Source organism: Formica exsecta, unplaced genomic scaffold, assembly GCF_003651465.1.
Source record: "Formica exsecta isolate Colony F162 unplaced genomic scaffold, ASM365146v1 scaffold365, whole genome shotgun sequence".
Lineage (NCBI taxonomy): Eukaryota > Metazoa > Arthropoda > Insecta > Hymenoptera > Formicidae > Formica > Formica exsecta.
Genome location: NW_021850897.1, coordinates 1,653,958 through 1,677,161, shown reverse-complemented (window position 1 = coordinate 1,677,161; position 23,204 = coordinate 1,653,958). Strand labels below are relative to the sequence as shown.

General features: G+C 27.4%; 2 protein-coding genes and 2 long non-coding RNA genes across 5 annotated transcripts in view; 2 read left to right on the top strand and 2 right to left on the bottom strand.

The window, feature by feature from the left end:
- LOC115239109 overlaps positions 1–5,854 on the top strand; it is a 9,640-nt gene extending 3,786 nt beyond the window's left edge. Inside the window, exons 2-3 of the long non-coding RNA XR_003884590.1 lie at positions 4,629–4,720; positions 5,741–5,854. This is a non-coding gene — a long non-coding RNA (uncharacterized LOC115239109). The remainder of the gene's footprint in view (positions 1–4,628; positions 4,721–5,740) is intronic.
- On the bottom strand, positions 4,716–9,001 carry LOC115239106 (venom serine protease 34-like). Its single transcript, XM_029813457.1, has 8 exons — positions 8,495–9,001; positions 7,989–8,203; positions 7,346–7,555; positions 6,974–7,172; positions 6,243–6,437; positions 6,021–6,172; positions 5,738–5,894; positions 4,716–5,641 (listed from the first exon to the last, which is right to left on the bottom strand). Exons 1-8 carry the CDS (start codon positions 8,502–8,504, stop codon positions 5,616–5,618), a joined length of 1,164 nt encoding a protein of 387 aa, XP_029669317.1. The 5' UTR covers positions 8,505–9,001; the 3' UTR covers positions 4,716–5,615.
- A 1,937-nt stretch (positions 9,002–10,938) lies between these two features.
- On the bottom strand, positions 10,939–12,262 carry LOC115239107. The gene is made up of 2 exons (XR_003884587.1): positions 12,055–12,262; positions 10,939–11,589 (listed from the first exon to the last, which is right to left on the bottom strand). It is a non-coding gene; the product is annotated as an uncharacterized LOC115239107 (long non-coding RNA).
- Positions 12,263–12,726: 464 nt separating this feature from the next.
- LOC115239193 lies at positions 12,727–22,673 on the top strand. Of its 2 annotated transcripts, none has more exons than XM_029813574.1 (4): positions 12,727–12,765; positions 14,712–14,858; positions 18,263–20,321; positions 22,241–22,673. In XM_029813574.1, the coding sequence occupies exons 2-4, from the start codon at positions 14,856–14,858 to the stop codon at positions 22,528–22,530; spliced, it is 2,352 nt and encodes a 783-aa protein (XP_029669434.1). In that variant the 5' UTR covers positions 12,727–12,765; positions 14,712–14,855; the 3' UTR covers positions 22,531–22,673. The 2 variants fall into 2 exon arrangements, with proteins under 2 accessions (XP_029669434.1, XP_029669433.1); XM_029813573.1 differs by having other exon boundaries at positions 22,181–22,673.
- The last annotated feature ends 531 nt before the right edge of the window (positions 22,674–23,204 follow it).

The window sequence follows — 23,204 nt, the reverse complement described above, 5'->3', positions numbered from 1 at the left end:
TTTAATCTTTAAAATAAATTTTTTTAAGTATTGAGAATTTTGACAATATACTTAATTTTGAACGCAAAATAAAATCTATTTAGCATGTCACATACTATAGTTATAATATTAAAGTATTAAAGTTTTAGTTAAGATAATCTTTTTCACACAAGCTTATCTTCAAATTTCTCAAAATTGTAACGTAATATAATATTTAAGAGGCTGGAATTATGTTTAATATAAAAAGAATTACGAAGAAAGATTAGCTTCTTCCTGAGTTTGAGAAAAGTTAGTTTTTGTTGAACTATAGTATTATAGACTTTCTCAGGATTTGTAGTCATTGTAAGCGAAACTTTTGCACGTCAAAGGGACTTTTATAGGAGTTATTGCGCTTCGAAAAGTTTACGTATTTAGTGTAATGTCAAATCGCGACAGTATTATAACAGTATCGTTAATACATATATTATACGAGAAAAAAATTATCACTATGTTATCGTTAATACGATTCAGTGATTTAAGGCCAATCGAATTATTCCATAGGTAATGTCAAGATTAAATTCTAATTAACGCTCTGTCGTCGAATAAAACATCAACATTATGATTCTTAGTTCCTACAAATATAAATATGTAAATACTTTTATCGCTTCTTTTTTCTTGTTTTGGTGATCGAGAACCGATTACTTTACCGGTTACAGTATTATTTAAAAATCATAACAATCTTTTGTTTTACGAATTCGCTACTCAAAAGCGATATACTAGCAGAATTTACGAGTTATTTATTGCTATGCATGTATGTTAAACAGATACTTATTCTTCTTTCGCTCTTCCAAAAATATACCATATTTTCGCAGAGTAAATTCTCGTTTTAGTATAAGCAATACGCAAGCATCAATTTCTTTTGATCAGCCAAGCGACAAACAAGAAAGGAACGATTGGAAAAGCTTGCTTTCCAGAATGATAAACAATACAATAATTGTAATCCTGTCCCTTTATTCAAATTCAATGAGTATGCGGTTTTTTTTATACCCTCCGTTTTCCCGTTGCGCTCAACAAAGATCATTTGTATGTATCTTGTTCCCACGGTATTTGAAATTCCAATCTAGAATTTAGTCATGCAAATGTAGAATCCACAATAATGCGATCTTCACTAATCGTCGGTTAACATCGTCGCACTGATCGTTGAATGATAGTAAACAATTAAAATTAATTATCGTCTAAGATGTGTGCAAATATGTGATTGTCGCAATGTTGCAAAATTAGCGATTGCGATAAATTATATAGCGTTTTCGTCAACTGTTTGCTCTACAGTGATACATTTGCACTCGAACGCATAATATGACGCAATCAGATAGATCATGCTAATTGCTAATTATTGTCATCAGTAATTATGTTTTATGAAATTATGTTTATGGAACTACGATATCAATGAAATGCTCAAAAGTGTTATTATTTTAATAATCTTAATCTTCGGCGTGTGTAAACTTTAATTAGACGATTTTGATCTCGGTCAAAGATAAGCAATTGCGAAATAATATTGAGTTCTTTAAATAGCAAAAATTATTGCTTACAATAATAATATTTCAAATATACCCTCTCAATCAAAACATTGTATATAATATAACTTGCCTTATTGTTATGTCTTATAGTATTAAAATGTTTTTTTTATCACTTAAGTGGGGAAACTGGCGGATAAAAGCCAAGGTGCGGATTGATGCGCGAATTAATCATTATTAAATTTAATTAACAATAAAATGTATTAATGTGTTATTAGGTCAATATATTGTAAACCACCGACGGACATACCACCGACATGTGGCGATGGCGTTTGGACGTTGTCCGCTAATGTGTACAGATTCTACGCGGGTTTTAATGAGCCTTCTTTTCTGATTATTAATTCTAATTTAAAATTTGACTGCAACAATAAATATTGTGTATGTCAAATTTCAAAATTTTAATTTAATTTTTACATATTTATATTCATGCTGAAGATGGACCAAAAAACGGTTCGAAACGTACATATTTAATGCACATTTGTTAATAAAATTTACAATAATATGCTCGCGCAATATCTGTGCCTTGGCTCTTATCTGCCAGTTCTTATCTGCCCATTTAATTGTTAGTACTCCGAGCCTATTGCTGTTATTATCGTTTTTTCATCACTTTTAAATATCGAATACAAGAATTATAACAATTGCTCATCTTTGCTATACCCCAATATTGCCATTAAAAAAACGTACATATTCATTATTTCGAATTTAAATGAAGAGTAAAACATTATCGCGTCATCGGCAAAAAATTGAATCAACATGTTCGAAATATTATATAATGAAAAATTCTTCGCAAGAGCAATTTCATGGGATATATATAAGTTTTTTTTACCGATACTTGACTCGTAAAGCGCAATTATTATTACATATTAGAAAGTAAAGTTTCTCTTGTTGGAGAAAAGAACTGAAACGATGCAATAATATTCTTTTGTTAAGTCATTTTCTCTATATCGATGTAACAGAGAGAGAGAGAGAGAGAGAGAGAGAGAGAGAAAGAATATATGTAAAGAAAATTTATTATTAATTTCTTTCAAAGATAATATGCAGTAGTTTTTAGTCTTTATTGATTCATCTCTCAAATTTTTTACGATGTCAATATTTTGTTTTCCATTTTACGCTAGAGAACACACACTACACAATATACTATTTTACGTTTGTATTAATTTTAAAATAATTCTTATATTATACGTTGACGTAACTATAATGTAATAGTTTCAAAAGAGACAAAAAAAAAAGCTAATAATAATTTGTTACAAAAATAATATTTAGTCTTTCGATTAATATAGATGTTTGTTTACAACAGACTATGATACGTTATTCGCTTTTCTTCTGTGATAAAAATTAAGAACTATCGGATTTTATAATTCGTTATTTGTATACGATTTGTAAATATACATGGTATCCCATGCAAATGGGCAAAACTATATTTTTAAAATGGTTGGATATAAAAAAATCATACAAAGCACAATTAAATATTTTAAAACTTTATACATTTCTATATTACTTTTATGCATGACTGCAGTTGCATATATTTTTTTAATAAAACACTACATTTTTTATACACTAATTGATGCAGTTTTTTAGTCTCTAAAAATACCCATTAAAATGTTATGCCTAAAAAATTGTTAATTTAGAAATTATATAAATTTTAAATTTGCGAAGTAGTATTTGACTCTATCAGCAGATTGACTTGTTCTTTTTATATCTGTTCTGTTTATATTTACTAACAACTATATATCATGTTTATAAACATCAATCACTTTCTATTTTCGCAGATATCTAATAAAAATGCATAAAGTAACATGAAAATGTGATGCGTCTAAAAACCATTTAATTTTATCTTATGATATTTTTTTCTATCTTTAATCGTTTTAAAAATACAGTTCTGCCTAGTTTTGCTTGCATGGAATATTGTGTGTGTGTGTGTGTGTGCGCGTGCGTGCGTGTGTGTTATTTCATAAGATAAATAATAATTATCAAAAAGACTAGCTGTGCAATAATTATATTAAAAAAATATTTTTTCCTGTTTTGGTAACATATTTAATAATTTTAAAATGCGTATTAACAATCAAATAAGACAGCGTAGTGATCGTATAAATTGTAGAAAATATAAGCTATAGATATAAATAATGTAAAAAGAAATTCACAAATTTCTTTCAACATTTTTTTTCTGTTATGTCGCAAGATAGTATAATATCAATTGTTATTGCGCGTGATATAATAATACACCATATCATTATAATTTTTATTTAATTTTCTACATTACTTGCTTCTCATTTTCAATTTTGTTTGGGAATGCTATCGCAGAAAGAGAAGCGATCGCTGAAAAATAAGATATTTCGAGTGTGACTGCTTAGATCTGAAAAATTATATTTAATGTTAAATTGACGATACATTTATAGAGAAAAATACCAATATCATCTCTGACAAGAATATATCAACGCCACGTTACAACAGACACTTTATATGCATAATAATAGAAAAATGGCGACTTCTTGTTCGTATTTTAAAAACTATGCCACTCACATTTTGACAAAGCATGTTGAATGTACTACAAGTTAATTGTAAATCAAGAAACATATATCTGCTAATTAAAAATATGAATCTTATATTTGTATATCTTTTATTACATCTAAATATTATTAATTAATTATTTTATTTTTATCACGTTATCACGATAAAACTGTGAACTATTGAATTCAAGTTTAATATTTTGTACGTGTCGCCAAACATTTTCTATTTACTTTTATTCTGTTTCCTTAAAATTTACAACTCGTTCGATAAAAGAAATTAACATCATTTTTATATGGTTAAAAAATATCTAATTTCCAGTGTTTTAATCTTGTCACATTATCTCAAGCTTCAACTGTAAATATTATTTTCTTGAGCTAATCGCGAGTTTAATTTTTTCATGCATTTTTTCAGAAATAGATGCATTATTAATATAATATGTTTTTGATATTATATAATATAAATTGATATAAATTGATTTAGTATTTTTTCTTAATTCTCTTTCTCTATTTATATTTATTTATACATAATTAGACATTTTTATATTATATTATATTGTTGCACTTCTTGTGTTTTGCCTCTGCGTGGAAGCTGTCTTTGGCGGTTATATTTGTTATCCGCTGTACCCATCTCCGAGGAATCGTTTCCGAGCATGTTGCTAAGGAAATCGTTGATCAACAAAGGTAAACAATTTGTGGAGAGTCGATATCTTGAATTTCGCGATTGTTGACATGCCCCGCACACACACACACACACACACACACATAGACGCATTTGTCCGACGGCTATTTATATTATAGCAATATTATATTATAACAATATTTCTCTGTTTGATATTCTGTGTTCTTGCATTATTCACTTTAGTTATTATTAAAATTACTGTGTTTTTTTTAAAGAGTATTATTATTTCGTGTGTGCGAGGGCAAATTGCGAGATTGATTGAGATCGACTCGCAAGCACAACATTTAAGATCATATTAAGATCACAAGATCATTAAAATTTAGTAATTGAAACTCTGGTGACCAAAGTATTTACTGCATCTAATAACTGCATCATATTTTGTGTGTTGTAGTAAATAATTTTTGAACGGTTATAGTGAATCCAAATAAAATTTAGCATAAATGTCAAAGTTAATATATATGGAAAATTTGATTTGGCTAGCAATGTTTTATCTTTATCAAATTTGTTAAGTGCCGCAATGCATCATTTTTCATAAAAACTAGTGCAATTGTAAAAGTTAAATAACTTTAATTCGATCAGATAATTATATTTAGGTTTTGAGCAAATATTTATAAGAAGTAATAAAATAAATTATAAATTTTTACTCTTTTTTTGCTAATGTTTTAATATGTGATATGATAAATACAATCTTAATCGAAACTTTATATTTCAATTACATATAGAAGCAATTATATAATTAAATATTTTTACTATAACTGATATTTGATGCACATACGTTATTAACATTTACAAATATATTTCAAAATACATATTTTGCAAAAATCGCGAACATGCAGAAAGTATGTGAAACAGATCCATAATTCTATAAATTGTTTCCTCTTTTTAGCCATGCAAAACTCATTCTACTTTGCAATATTGTACATCTATAATGAAAGAACAATAAATATATTACACCGATTTTTTTTACAGTAATAAAATTATGGTATTATCCTAATTCGTCTTTTTCTGTCAATTCTTACCAGGTGTTACAGACATTATCCAATCAATGAAAGCTCCTGTACGTGTTGAGATAGAAGGTTCGGTTGTACCACAACCAATACCAGTGGATGTAATACCAACTAATACAAGATTAAGTGTGGTGGGATTTTGCCATAAAACAGGTCCACCACTGTCCATCTATGGCAAAAGAAAAAAGGAATTGTATCTTTGAAATGATTTGTTCACTACGTTTCTTGAATAACACTACAGTTTTGAGCTCTTATATGATATAATCACTATCAATAAAAAAAATTATTTTTTTACCTGACAAGAATCCTTCCCTGGAGAATAAGTACACATATTTTTATCGGTTAGTTCAGGATAATAATATTGGCATTTTGTAGGACTTATTACATTTAATTTTACTTTTTGTAGCGTAGTCGATTTGGTGCCGCCAAATTCAAGTAAACCCCAGCCTAACGATTATATGAAATTAGAATAAATAATTATAATCAATAAGTAGAAAAATAATTAGAAAATACTAACCCAACACATCCACAATAGCACCTGCGAACGTGTCTCGTTTATGTTCAAATGGTAAGCAGACTGGGCCAACCTCAGCACTATATGTTATGCTACCAACAATCTTACAAACAGCTATATCATTGTGAATCTCTTTGTAATAAGGATGCATTGTGCATTTGCTCACGCGGAACAACTTAGTTGCATTGGTCTCCCTACCTATTCACAAAATGGTATTGTTCAAGATTAGGCTATTATTCCAGCGTTAGAAAAATTCAGAACTTTTTTGACGCATTCAAAAAAGCACTTCTTTGACGCTTTGGTTTTCCTTAGAATTATTACACAAAATTAATCGCCTAATTATATGTAGATATTACATATTGTTTTTCATTACTGGAAGCTATTCGTATTCGTAACATTGTTCTGTTATGCCATATTCGAGCATTGTGCAAAACTTTTTAAATAAAAAATGAAGTATATCACATTTGTAGAAAAAATATTTCGTAATAAAAAATAAATATAATATCTTCTTGTATAAATAAGTCATTTCTTTATTTCTTTTTATAAACATTGAATTAAATATTTAAAAATGTTTTATTTTGTTAATAATAAGTTATAACTTTCTCAAATAAATTTGTATTGTAGAAACAGAAAGTAAAAATTACAAGATTTTAATGTGATATTATTGCAATCATAAACATTTGCTTAAAATTTTTTTGTCATTTTAAGCATTAATTAGAAATTTTAATAATTACCTGTGGTTATATCGTGTTCACCAACAATAATGCCAATCGTATTGATATTTCTATCTTCTATACAATGAGCTGCTGTCAGTATATATTGTTGAGATATTATAGTACAACCACAATATATCAATTTATTAGTACTATCGACGAGTCCACACATCATAGGATATTCATTTATCCCAGTTTCTGTACCACCTACTATTCTAGTCTAAACAAACAACATAAGTTATAGTTAATACTTTATTTTAAATGCCTGGTCAAATAAAAATAATTTTAATAAATAGTTATATACTAAATCATAAACTATAAAAAGCTAATAATAAATTAATAATAACAAACCTATTAATAAATAGCATTTTACGAGATATAATTTATACTTACTACTTTTTTCCAACCACATTTGCAATTATTTTTATCAAACGGATTCTCTGCTTGAATTTGGCATAAAAATTGACCTCCTTGCGAATAATAGGGTGAATCTAATTTTATAATCGGATTTTTTCCTTCAAGAATGAGTTGACCTAAACCACAGTATTTCTGCATACTTTTTCCAGCAATTTGGACAGAAAGAGTATCTTGAGTACAACCATTCTAATAAAATAAAATAATAATACATAAAATAATATAGTAAAATATAGATAAAATATTTTTTATAATAAAAATTTTATTAAAATATTAATCTTTATAACGAATCTCTTTTCAGTGTGCTGATAGTTTTAAAAATATTTTTAATTTAAAACAGAAAATAAAATTTGTGTAACACATCACATATATACTGTAGCTATATATATACTACAATATAGTAAAATAACCGCTTTTATATGTATACTTTACAAATTTTTTTAATTTGTGACATCAATAAAAGCATTTTTGAGATCAAAATTATATTACATTGCAAAAAACTATAAAATAAATATTTTTTTTCTTTAATTTTTTCTTATTAAATTGTGTTAAGCTTGAAAATACCCAGTTACCGCTAAGTTTATGCATAAATCTTGAACAAAATGTTTATCTATAAACTTACGACAGACGCTGGCATATCAACACTGCAATTTATTTTGACATTAAAACGACTTTCCATTTGCCATGTGCAATTATTTTCACCTTTATACTTATAGGGAAAACCAGGATTATACACATAATATGTTTGTCCAGCTTCTAACTTTTGAAAGTAATTGCAGGCAGATTCAATCCCATTTAGCATCGAGAGCGGCAGCAGAAAGCCAAATAAAACCTTGACTAATTATAAAATAATTGGAGTAGCTTTTTCAATATACTATTTGAACAATATCTGCGTAAAAGTTTCGTATGCTACTTAATATACATTGATATTTTAACCGAGAGATAATTTTTCTAAATTTCCAAGTTTTGTTTAAATCTATTTAAAAGTTTACTTACGAAACTACAAAAAAAAAAAATTAAATTTGCTTAGTTACTAATATCTACTTGTACAGTTTTTTCTGTAATTTCTTTGATTTAATTATTTCGAGATATATATTTACATTTTCTTATAGATACAGTTTGTAATACCTGCTTGCATGGTACATCTGTTAGAATATTCTGGCACCTTAAGAAGGTAACTTTCTTCTGACAAGCAGCCACGCGCTATATCGTAGAAATGTCTGCTTTTATTCCAACACGAAGATAAAATACATCCAAAACTGATATCTCAGGTACCTTATCTTACAGTTAATTACAGTTTGCGAGCAGATTTACTGCAAAGGCAAATAATTTCAAAATGGCATTAATGTAATCTTAAATTCGATAAGATATGTATTAAAAATATTTTAAATACATAATGTTTTTTAGACGTTATTAAAAAAAATATATAAAACATAATGTTTGCATAAGATGTTATTAAATTAGTGCTGTATTACTGAAATTGTAGACATATACTTCGTGTGATAATTGCCACTTTTTCATTATATATGAACTAAAAGCTTTAAGGAAAAACATGAATTTAATATCTCATTATTTATTCAATTTGAAATAAGCTTTAACTGAAGTTTAATATAAAATTTAATTATTAACATATATAATGTGTTGGCAAAAAACCGTAGCAATAATAAAATAAAACAAAATTTTTTAAAACAAAAAAAAATAAATTTTAATTTAATATAAATTTTATGTCTACAAAATTAGTTCGCTAATTTATTGGATGACAATATTCTTTATAACAAGAATTTTTTTTTAAATATTTTCTTGTTTTTATAAAATAGAATTTATTTAATTAATATTAAAATGAATTGCTGTGCATTGAAACACATTAAAAAGTCAATAATGACAGCTTATGACAATAATGATATCTTATCTTGCAGATGCGGCATAAAAGTAGAACATATGCTTTTCGCATATGATAAAAATGATGAAGTAATAAATAAAAATATTCTATTTTTCTTATATATAAAGACAAGAATAAATTTAACCAGTATAGGCCAAAATCATGCGCCACTTGCTACAATAATGTTATTTCTTTATTGTTGATATATGTATAGTTGTAAAATGCACCATTACACAAATCGTAAGATCAAAAAAACTAAAATAATGAAAAATCGTGATTTAGCAATCGTTTAATTAAATAATAATCAATTTATCACATTTAGAAAAATTTAAAGCATCGATCGATATATGTATATATTTAGGTAGTATAATTATTACCTGTAAGCATTGATGTTCGAAGGATTGTAATGAAACAATAATTTATAATTTTTATCATAATCGCTTCGATTTTTACTTGAAATAATGAATGATCGCGCTTTTTGATAAAGATTTCTTTTCGGGATATAGTTTCGTCTCATTTATCAAAAGTTAATTATATGTTAATTATAATAATTCTAGTAAATTATATTTCGATACTCGTCGGAATCACATTTAGAAAAAGAATTTGACAATATATGTTTCGCATAATTATTTTACTGCTGGAATGTCGTCGCCGTGCAAATGGTAACGACAAGTAATACGTAAACAATAAGAGCGCTATACGCAGCCAAAGCCGAATGTTATTGAAAATTCGTTGCCGAAATATTTTACATACTATGACACACATGTGTATAGCGCGCTAATGTTTACGTGCCACGGGCCGTGGCCCACGGCTGTTATCATTCGCGCGACGACACTCGAACAGAAAAATAGTGGCGCGAGACATTCCGTCGAATTTCTTTTTAAACGCGATCGCAACCAGTATCGGGACATTATTTGTTATAATAATATAATTAATGATTAGTTAACATTTAGAAATAATATGTAACATACATATATCGCGATGATAATTCTCAAAGCCCATTTTTTTTGCGTAATTTATTCATTTAATCAAGTAAGACTCGAAGTGACAAGAAAATTATAAATTATCGTTTTGTTGCAATCTCTCTCCTCTCTCTCTCTCTCTCTCTCTCTCTCTCTCTTTACGGACAATCATTATTTCTTTAATAATACATAGAATCAAATATATTTTGTCTGCGATGCCTTATCATCCTACTTTTCGATGATTTAATATAATTTAAATTAAAAACATACAGTGAGACCATCAAAACGCCAGAGTAATTAGCATAACAAAAAATTCCGAAATTGTTTAATGAATAATTAATCTATAATTTAAAATACTTTTATAATTTAGTATTCCGCGTATTTATTTCCTATACAATATTATTTGATTTTTTATTTTTCTAGATATTTGTCAAGCTTATTCCTGAAATATAAAAAACCAGTGTAATATTTAAACACCACATAAAATCGAGCATTCTGTATTTAAAAGTGCAGATAATAATTTTATTTTCTACGTGACTTACGAAACAGATTTCTTTTTTAATACGAACATAAACATTTTATACCGTACCATACCGTATTTTATATTCAATAATTCCTAATATCCTCTATGTGTCTTTGATATTAGTGGATAATATTAAAAGACAAGTTTTATCTTAAATCTTAAAATAATGTTTAAATAAGGTTAAATAAAGTCACATAATAAAGTTTAGAATTTTCCGGATTATGTTTATATTTTCATGATTTTTGTATAAATTGAAATACCATGATCAAAATAAAATTTTGATTACTTACAAGAAGAACGTCTCAACCTGGGACTCAAATTTATCACATTACCATTACTTTTCAGTAAAAATTATGATAATTATGTCAAATAAAATTTTTTCATATAAATATTAATAATTATCAGTTTTTATAAAAAATTGTTGCGTCTTAAAACATATTACCAATATAAATAATGATTTATATATTATACTAAAATATAATGTATCAAGATTTGCAATTAAAAGAGATTAATAAGCGATTGATATAAATTATATAATATATTTGTATTGGTTACTGCATGATATTGATATTTATTAATACAAGATTTTTATTTAATATAACAGAGTTATAACAGAAGGATGATTATTCATATTATATTTTACATAATTCCGATACAAAAGGTATTATTTCGTGTAATTCTCCACAATATCGAATGACATATTATCATATCATTACAAAATACTTGTTTTAATTAAAATATCTGCTGATTAAATAGTATTATTAATACTATTTGATAGGCACCATTATAATACTTCCCAGTAAATTAAATCGATAAGTTTGTAACATACTTCCCACACCAGCGCTAAGGCATCCGTATTCTGAAATATAAAAAAGTAATTAATATTTAATTCCTAACTTTTCGATGTACATTTTTATATTTTACAAACTAAAGAAAAATATTTTGTTACGCATTATGATTTATATAAAACACTTTTTTATAAGACCTTATATTTTTTAGATATAAACAATTATATCTAATTTATAACATATAAATAACATAATAAATAATTTTCTTTTCATATATTTTTTAGAAATCATTCTACAGAGAAATAGAAACATATTGTAAGCATAGGTTTTATAAATATAACATTATAGATTATATGACTATCTGGTTTTAAACAATTTGAAATAATTAATAATGAAAATAATAATGCGCAATTCGTATATTAAAAAATTCATCAAACATTGACGACTAATACTATCTTTAAAGTGTATGAAAATATAAATGGAAAGATGCAAGTTTTATTATACACATACACACAACACACCAAAAGTTTTCATACCAAGTCTTCCTGATGTTCGGCTATTTTCTCGGCGGTTTCAGTATACTGTTTAATTTCTTTTTGATCCACAGCACTTTGACTTGTTTCTTCAGCCATACTAGAGATTATGACAATCGAAACAATTAACAAAGTTAGGTATATCACCTTCATTGTTGCAAACTTATAATAAAATATCCAAGGTTTAAACTTGACATCTTTATGTGATGCCTCTATTTATACTATAAAAATCGTGGTCAAGATACTATAAACATTATCTAATCTACAAAATTCTGAAGTTTATTAGGACTTTATATAATTTTATTTGAATATTTTTTTTTTAAGATTTAAGATAAAGCATTGTTTTAGTATTACCTTAGTAATAGCAAACAGTATCGTTGATCATAAAATTGTTCAAAGGAAATAAATACGCGGATATTTTATGTATTTAGATATTCACGTATATCTACGATGTAAAACACGTTCCCACTATTTAAACTGCGCACAGTTAAATGACGCATTAAAGTGTATCAAAAGAATTATTTTACTGAATCAAAGAGAAATGAAATGTCAGTCAATTATTTCTTAGAATTTTAGTCTTTAGACATTTATAACAAATTGTCTCTATTGATGATACGAACAACACGTAATATTATCACTAAACTTAATAATTGTTACAATAATTAAAGATGCTACCGTGCCAGTAAATATGATTCTTACTAAATAAAATTCGAGGTAAATATTGATAAAAAAGGACCAAATTTCGATGACTTTAGCTTTGACATATATTGTCATGATACTGAGTAATATTTGATTAAAAAGATTTTAGCCGTTGTCCGTTGTTCATCAAAAAGTTATTAACAAATAAAGTTTTATGCAAAGTAAAAGTCGAATGTAAACTGGCAACAAAAAATTCGATATTGTATTCTATTTATATGGATATCACTATCTATACTACACGTACACACAGACAAACATATAGAACATTATATAAAATGTTAAAATATTAAAGATTTCAAAATAAATCATGATCTCTAAACAATTACCTACTTGAAATAATATTGTCAGTGATTTATCGCCATTTTTAGCTTTTATAAATTAAATTAAATAAAAGGGCATTTTCTCATATATCGAAGTTTGGTCGTCACCCTTGAATCCCTTTAAAGACTGCCACGTATGTACAAATTTTTGCGACTATCAAGGGAGAGCTTGGTTGATCAAGAGACAATTTAAGAGTGATGACATTATCAATCATTATGACTGCGTCTAAATAACGTAACGAGTTATTTTAATCATACAATTATGTTAATTTATCCAACCACTTATTCTTAAAAATATACAGATATTTTATGTAATTGTTCTAAAATTAACAAACACAATGAATATTTTATTCCACTAAATCACTATTTATTATCGACAATGCAAAGATCTACCTACCTAGCAGCGCGCAACAAATTTTTTCAGTCACGCTAACTCTCGTAAGATTAGCTATATCATTATTTAATAATAGTACCTCATCGATGTGTTAATAGTAAATTTGTCGATGTCTAAAATGATAATATTGGTAATATCGCTAACATATCATACTTGGTTGTATTAAAATGAAGATTTATACCTAAAATTTGCTATAAGAGAAAACTTTTTTTTCTGCTGCTATCACTTCCGAATACAAAATTTATAGCGGATGTCATTTATTTAATATTGTGTTATTACGTCTAATCATATTGCTATGTTTGTAACTATAAATATCGGTTATTTATTACCGGCTATTTGTAGTTTAAAACTATTGATATTTTTCTAATGCAAAAGTCAATAAATGATTCGAGAAATATTTGAATGTGTGCGTGCGTGCGTGCGTATGTGTGTGTAAAGAGTTATCTTTTTTGTTGTAAAAATATATCCATTGAAAGAGAGAAAGAGAGGAAAAGAGAGAGAGAAAGAGAAAGGAAGAGTATTAAATGCATATTATTGAATAAAAAGATATTTCTCGCTAAGCGCATTTTCTTAAAACTGCAAAATATTTAAACTTAAATTTAAAATATTTAATTTTGAGTAAATATTTCCATATAATAATAATTTAATGACAAAAAATATAATTAATCATATAATTTTATAATTTTAAATTTTATACATTTTTATAACAAAGCATTTTTCAAATTGTATATGTGCATAACATCCTATCACAAAATAAAGATTCTATCTAATCTAAATTTAAAAATATAATTTTATTATTTATTTGTTTCTTTGACGCTTAATTTTAAATGCTTCTTATTTTCAATTACTTACAATTTAAAAGAGATTTTATAAATGTGTCTCAATTAATTTTTATGTTAAAGAAAAAATTGATTTAAAATTAGCCAAAGAATTTACAACATTTCAAAAGAAAAGTGCTTAATAAAAGATGCTCTTATGCATATGGTACACATACATAACTTGCCGTATATTTTCTTTTAGCTTTTGATATTCAAATTTCGAGGAGTACAGATTCCACTGCATATTGTGTATATGTGTGTGAATCAAGATAATCTTTGTATATATTTATATCAGAATTAAAGCGCTAAAATTTTGGTGAAAATATATAGCATCGGAAAATGACTTAAAATATGCTAGCATTAATCTCATTAATATTTTGAACTATTTCATTGATGTTTTACCTTGAAATTGCGTTTTGATCTTAATAGCTCGCTCGATCGGCAAAGTGAACAGGTCGATGCGCGGTTATACGTCAGGGCAGCTAAAGAAAATAAGATGGAGAGAGAGTTTGAAAGTAGGTCTTAGCCGTTCAGTCAGTTGTCGACTACGTGTCCGGACGATTGGTTAGCATAATGGTGAGTTTTCGAGCATGGTCAAGTGAATGATGCATTTTCTATCATTGGAAAAACATGAAATATTGTCAATTTTTGTGCACAATTAAACATGTTGGTGCTTTGATATTTGTGCGATGGCAAATGCATCGATTGCAAAGACTAGAAAAAGTGATTTATACTGTGATAAATCAATCTAAAATTAAAATTAAAAAGACAATTTTTCAAGCGTGAAGTAAAAATAAACGTTTTTCATTGACACTTCATAACTTTATATCAGCAATGTTTCAACATGGCAAATACTAGTTGTGTGCGTTAAACATGATAACATTTAATTCAAAAATATTTAGATATTTGAAGAATGTGCTGCGAATATAATTGTTGCAAAATTATGTATTTTTGTAAATAATTATTATATTTGTACGATGATTGCTAAGAGTATCGCGCTATATTTATATTCGAGTTTAATGTTCTTGTATGAAAATGATCATAAAACAGTTAGTACAACATTGTTACAAATGCTACTTAAATACAATTTAAGTGTTATTTAAATTACCATTAAATTATTAATACTGGTATATACAAAATTTAATAATTAGCTCATAAATTATTGTTGAATAAATATTATGTCAATTTTTATTTTTCGATCGTAAACCATATTATTCTTTGAGAATCGGTATGTTATATGGCTTTTTTATTCAATACTTTCTTAATTTATATATATACACGCGTATACATATATAATAAGAATGAAAATACACATTAATCATTAATTGTATTCGATCTGCATTTTGCATCTATATTGGTAAACATTATAATCTTTTGCAACAACAACCGGAGATGAATATTTTTTAACATTGCATGACATCAGATTGTGAAAGTTGTTCTTTCCGGTGTCGTTTTTTCTGTACGCTCGTCAAGCAAATTTTTTTACATATATGTATTCGTGATCGTTATATTTCTCAAGCGTTCTTTGCGCTTCATTCAAAGTTGGAAAATATAACCGCAAAATAACGAAAATATTTACGATGGAAAAGCCAATCATCAACAAGCTTGTGAAGATTACTTTCCTATTGCAAGTATTTTCATTTTGAAGACATATTTTTCCGCTTCGGATCATTCACCGTAACGATTGCGATTTCCTGTTGCGATATCACGAGTCGACATACTATAATTATGGCAAATGGAAATTGTATCCAATAGCAATAACTAATAATATGGTAAAATACAAAACCAAAGAATTTAGTTGTCTTTCTGTTATTATCGATTAGACGGAAATTAGTTTTATCTTCAAGAGCTTATTGCTCGCATGTCTCATGACACAAATTACGTATTATTTTTTCTTTTCTGTTACATGAAATAAGTATTATTATAATATTGTGAAATAATTGTTTGTTAGAAAAGAAGCATGCTATATAACGTAAACGTATTACAATTTGCATAATTAAATAAATGCGTGAGCGGTGTAAATGCTTTATTCCTCGCCCTGCATCAATACCCTAAAAATATTATAACCGAACCCAAACCTAATTTTAATTTCAAATAAAAAATTTTGAATTTTGAATAAAAGATAGATTCAGATACGAAAGAATATATATTTTAAGACGTTCTACAATACTCGGGGTCTTAGCCATATATCTTTAACTTTAACTAAAATGTCTCAGGAATTATAAAAGAGCACCGTTTAATTTCAAGCGCATATTACTCGAGAATAAACGCTTTACAATATATGTTAAAATTAAGGTAATCCTCGTGCTGTGTAAATTATTGTAAAAATTTACCGAAATTATTTTTTTTTAAATCCTTTTTTTCAATTTTTTAATAATTAATATTAAGTATTTTATTAAAATATATCATATTCAGTCAGTTAATGTTATGGTACTTATTGCGAAAAGTTCACACTTGACTGATCACTTTGATTTTCACGTGCATTATACTTAATAGAATCCTAAATCACATGCACTTTGAAAAACTAAATATAATCAGGAGTAAAAAATGTGATACTTTAAAATGTTATATCTCAGAAACTAAAAGAGCAACGTGATTCAAAGTGTACCTGATTCAGCATTCTATTGATTATAAAATTTAATCCATGATAAATGCTTTATACCTATTTGTATACTCAATACTTGAAAAAATCAACATAAGTCAATTTAAAAATTTCTGTAGATATATTTCACGAATGCAAATTTGATTATTTCATACATCTGACAAAATATAAACTATATGTACGCATCACGAGTATTATAGATGTTAGAATAAAAGGATAGAGACTGTGAAAGTTAGTCAACTGTGCTCTTTGACATCAGCAATCTAGCTAAGACTCATTTTGCAACTTTTGCTCATGAATATGAGAAATATAACTGACATATATCTTTGAATCGTTCTTCTTTGGCTTAATTGCGTAATCGTTGCTTATGTATTATTAAAGCGATTCCATCTAGTAAATTAATATGTATAAGATGATCTCTCATATCTAGGACATCTACGTAAGTATATGCGAATATAAATAATCTCGAAGAAAAGATATATTAAGATTGAATGAAAATTACTTTTCTTATCGCGCGTGCTAACATTATTCAATATTATATTATAAATCTTATATAAAATATGTACACATTAATTTTTTATTAATCTATATTACATTTAACAAGAAATTAGGAAGATTATTGCTAAAACAACACTGCTTAATTTGAGTTATTTAAGATTATTACTGCTTATTTAAGGGATTAAATTTTATTTTAAAATTTTATCTTTTTTCTAATATAAAGGTATATTTATTTTACGATGAATGAAATTAAATATCTAATAATTTTAACATGTAAAATATAAATTTTAAATAATTTATGTAATTATAAAAGAGCTACAGTAAAATGTAGATAAAGTAAAAAAAAATCTAAATTAAATTATCACACACAAATGCTTTTACTATAAAATATTTTATAATTGACAAGATTAATATAATTAATTTTGTTAATACAGTTTTTATTTTTTTGTACAATTTGATATACTTCTCCTCGTTTTCTATTGCCCTTAAAATTCTTTTGAAGAATTTCTGATTACATCGATCTTTTTCCTTCTTCCTCAATTTACCTTCCTCAATTTCAAAAATGTTAAACAAAAATGACAAAAAAACTAACAACTTTATATATGTATTTAATATATTCTAATTAATTGTAAATCTCATATATGGGCTTCCCTTTACAAGAAAAAATTATGCTTTAAAAATTGAGTAAAAATTTTATTGTAATGGTAAAATATATTTATGTACACAATTGACATATACAAAAAATTTAGAAATATTGCAAAGTTAGTCATGCGTTATATGTATAGAAGATTATTGGATTAGCTAGTATTTGGTTTTGAGTTTATAATGTAACTTACTTTTCCTTATTTGTTGCATAATCCAAATAATAATTTTTTTTTAGATTGCGTTATTATGCATGCTGATCGTCTTTGGTTTAACTCATGGTGATGATCTCCCATCAAGAATCGAAGTCGAGAATTCGATCAATCGAACAATTAACGAAGTCGAGAGATTGATTCGTCAGAACTCATCTTTGCCGCAACTCACTAGGCGTGAGATCGTCGATATTCTTTTAAACGTTATAACATCCAAAAATCTAAAGACATTCGAGAACAAAGAGACAATCGAGAAAGCAAGAAAGATTTATGAAAGAGCGTTAATGGTAGTTTTACCGTACAATGCACAAGATGCAAAAGAAAATATAAATGATTTATATACCAAGCCACCGATAGTTCAAATAATCTCAGACACTTCTTCTAATTCGAAAGATTTCAATGTGTGGAAAAACGAAAAAATACAATCTAGCACACCCACGCAGGAAATACAAGACGATAAAGAATCTCTTGAAAATTTGGTAGTGATACATGCCTCGGAGAAAGAAAATCCACCCGAGAAAACGCAATATAAGAATCACAGAGAAACATATTCGGAAGCGCATACAAAAATGCCGTTGACGGAAACTTTGAAATTTGAATCGGCACCAATCAAATTTAGCTTTAACTTGGATAATCTGCAAAAGCAACCAGCGATCACCGAAACCTCTAGCACTAGACGACCAGTGTTTAAGGAAGAATCTTCAACCAAGAATGAAGAAGTCTATATAGTATATAGTACAACTGCAACAACGATGCGACCAATGGAGATGAGTCCTAAGAAAGAAAATGTTTTGACAACATCTCGTCCTTTGAAGTACAATGAAAATGTTCTATCTGTTGATCAATGGCGTTATAACGCACCAACAAGTACTATACAAAGTCTTACGACATCAACGAAAGCTTTAGATTCGTCTTTTAAGATATCATTGGAAGACGTGGCACCAACTGTAATTAGTAAAATTGAAAACACTCCAGAGATTTCAAAGATACCTTTCAAAAAAATACAAATGGCTAAGCAATCAACTTCTATCTATGTAACACCAACATCCTCTTCTTCTTCTTCTTTCGAAGAATTAAAATACAATTCTACTTATAATTCAAAATCTGGAGGATTTCATAAAATCACAACGACAACGACGATGCGGCCAGAGGTCATGGACTTGCTTGCTTCAATTGGACTTCGGCCGGAAAATTCTACGAATGTAGAGGAAGTGTTCAAAAAAAATGAAGAAAGTTTAAAAAACAAAACAGAGATTCCCAATAGCAACGGTTTTGTTTATAAAACAACTTCCGGCCTGACGGCCGTTGAACCCGATTTACCATCGATAAGCGCTCAAAACACTTTTGAAAATCCTGTTCTAGAGATTGGAAAAGGAATGAATAATCTAACGCCAGATATACAGCTACTCTTTCAGCGATTTGGTTTGCAGACGTCCAATCTAATAACAACTACAACGACTACGCTCAGGCCAACCATGAATACAAATTCTTATACCAACTTCAAACCTTTGCCGACGTCTAAGATAAAAAACGAAGATATGAAAGAGTTTTTGGCACAGTTCGGTCTTGGAATCAGTGATAATAGGCAGAAAAAATCTATGCCGGCATCAACGGAACGACCATCGTTGATTGAAGCTGTTCCAGATAACATGAGACAAATTTTGGAGAACATAGGCCTCATCTCTCGCAAGGTATCGAAAACAAAAATAGAGGATACTAAAAATGTACCAAAAGTGCAGGATATAGAACCGAAAAACACAAACAAATTTCACGTGTTTAAACCTCACGAGGTCCAAGTGAAGGATGAGAGACAGAGGATGAAAATCAACGAGCTATTGGACATTGTCAACAAATTGATTCAAGAGGGGAAGACAAGTACGGAGAATGTGCAAAAAGCAGCCAACGACTTACTAGTAAACACAAAAACTCTAAAGGATGGTCCAGATCCGTTACATATAGAAGAGATTATTAGAATCTATAATGAAGATTTAAAGAATGAAGTGAAAAGACAAAACTCGGAAGAAACTGTTGAAACAATCACTGTTAGCAATGAAGATCTCACGAAGACCACGACAACAACTACCGGTATAAAAAGATTTATGATATCCGTTTTGAGCACTTCAGAATCTTGGGTTAAACGGATTATTCAGGGTCTGACAAGGATCAGGCGCATGTTAATTAATATGGGGGATATGTTTAGACAACCTTCCGATTAAATAGACTTATTCTGGAAGATTGCTATTTATATAGTTTGCTACATCTCTCTCAGCATGATCTTCTTTGGCTACAACTTCTTTCGCTTCTATTTCAATTTTCGCTTTATATCTTATTTATAAGTGCTTGAATCTAACTCTATATTACGAGGAAAAAATCGTACAGATTGATAGCAGAAATATTAATAATATTAAAATGATATAAATTAATTGAATATTTAATATGAATTAATGATATAAATTAATTAAATATTTAATATATTTTTACATAATTTGGATGCCATAGAAGATACGAAGTGGATTAGTAACGTTATGTACTTTAAGTTATTATTAGCTGTACAATAATTAGAGTTATTTAATTGCTCGGTTTATTCCATTATTTATATATTTTAAAGTGACAAAAAATTAGCAATCTTAATGATACAATAGATTTTGATAATATAATATATACTTTTAAAACACGAAATTTAACCGTATATAAAAAGAATTGTAAATTAATTTGTAAAATTTCGAACAAATCCTTCATGTTGTGCTTTACTTTTATTGAATAATAAGTAGAGTTTATTCAAGTAGTCGAAATCAAATTATAAATATGGTGTCCTTATAATAAAATAAGGACTAAATAAAATGATATACTATAACGTAACGCCAGATAAATTTTGATTTGTTTTGGCATGCAATATTTCTCTAAACGATGATTTTCACACGTTTTTTGCACGCCAACTTTTTCTTATGCGCATATATGTACATATATTACTATCAGCAAAGTATGCAACTTTCATCTTACATTTCTTGCCCTCGAAATAATGTGTGTTATAAATGTTATTGCACGTGCTGGATACATGTGATTATACACGAATCGGTTCGTAATTCGGATGATCTTATCATCAGTACTATTCATGATCAATAATTAAACAAAAGTCTTAATTTATTTTATTCTCGAAATACACACCTACATGTGCACACAATTTCTTTTTTAGAAACATCGATGCAATAAATGTGGAGAAACCACAGTAAAAAGTTCTCATATCTCAATCGTAAAAATCGAAAGTTCCATGTCACTTTCTTGAAATCTTTTATTGTTTGCAATTTTTAATTATAATTTGATAATTATACATTTTATGCAAAATTTTCTTTTAAACTACACATCATATAAAATATACTTTATAAAAAAGAAAGAAATCCTATTTTATTTGGAGTCTTTCATAAATTGATAGCATATAATCAATTGGAAAAAACTATTTAAATAGTTACATTGATATCATATTTGTTTTAAAGAATTACTTTTTTAACAGTAGTTTAATAATTTTAATTTATAAATTTCTCTATTTATTGCATATATAAATATGAATTCTTCCTTATGTATGTACTCGGCGCATGTGTTTTTATCTTTTTAAAAGCTTGTTTAGATAATCTATAATTTGCGATAAAATTCAAGATAAAACTTACGATGTGTCATGCACAGATTTCTATATGTTATATTTAGAAAGATTTCTTTAAGAATGCTATTACTAATGTTTTCTACAAATATTCTTATCAATATTTTATGCTTTTAGCATCGTCAATTTTTTTTTAAATTATGCTTGTATTTCTCAGATTTATATTGACAGTCACAAGATTTATGTGCTTTTAATTGTTCTTCATATATTTATTATGTAGCATGCCAAAATCACTTGCAACATAAAATGTGCAAAATGTCAAACAGCAATTTATCACGGATCTTGTCGGCAGAATCTATAGATGTTTCCTCAACGACCTCAACGACGATGACCACGCCAATAACGTCGATAGTTCCAGATTCCGCGAAAAATGGCTCAGCTTTTCTGGATACATTAGTATCACCCGTTCCAATGTCATCGACACCTACAAATGCAAATCTTCTGGCATTAGAGGAATCTTTTGGTGGTACCACCCGTGCACCAGATCCTGTTTTACCAACTAAGCGAAGAAGCGGTCTATATTTTCTTGTAGACTGGAATACGTTTCTCGAAGTTGGTGATGAGGACAGCGAAAAAGTGAACCTAAGATTCCAACCGAAAGTTGGCGATAGGACAAGATTTTTGCCAGTTACAATACCGTAGTTTATAAAGAACAATTTTATTACAAATACTGTTTCCCATGTAAATGTTAATTTAATCCTCAGATTCTAATATTTGTACTCATATTTTAGAAGCTTAAAATATTTAATATATGTATATATATTCTATTTTTTTGTTATATAATATTTGATACTTAATATAATTCATCAACACTTTTCAATATTTAATATATTTTGTGTATTGTTAAAAAAATTAAGCTTATATTTTCCTATATTGGCTCATTTGATGTTTCTTTTGCTCTCTCTCTTTTACTAAAATTATTATACCTTAAGAATTATATACTTTGTTAACACTTTTTTTATCTTATTTTAATCTTATAATTCGATTTGTATTCGATTTAATTACAAATAAATCGGCCGAAACATCATATGACAATATATGATACGGTTATCAGAGAGCAGAAGAATTTAGAAAAATCATTTATAGTTCTATACAAGAATGTATTCATTTTATTTAAATTCTTTGTATATACAACATACATAAGATTGTAAAAAAAATGGTAAATTATAAATAAACAATTTAATTGTTAAATATTTTTATTTAAAAATATCTTAGTCATATTGTTAAAACATTAGCTTAAAAAAAATGCTATTGCGGAAAAATTGCGAAATGGATTGAAAACTTATTAAATAGTTTTATAATCATATATAATTAAT

Excerpts from the sequence above, each read along its gene's own strand:
- LOC115239106 (XM_029813457.1), bottom strand. Across the intron at positions 6,173-6,242 it reads TGCTATTGTGGATGTGTTGG|GCTGGGGTTTACTTGAATTT; the intron begins GTTAGTATTTTC and ends TATAATCGTTAG. Across the intron at positions 5,895-6,020 it reads CAGGGAAGGATTCTTGTCAG|ATGGACAGTGGTGGACCTGT; the intron begins GTAAAAAAATAA and ends CTTTTGCCATAG.
- LOC115239193 (XM_029813573.1), top strand. Across the intron at positions 20,322-22,180 it reads GACCACGACAACAACTACCG|AATCTATAGATGTTTCCTCA; the intron begins GTATAAAAAGAT and ends TCTTGTCGGCAG.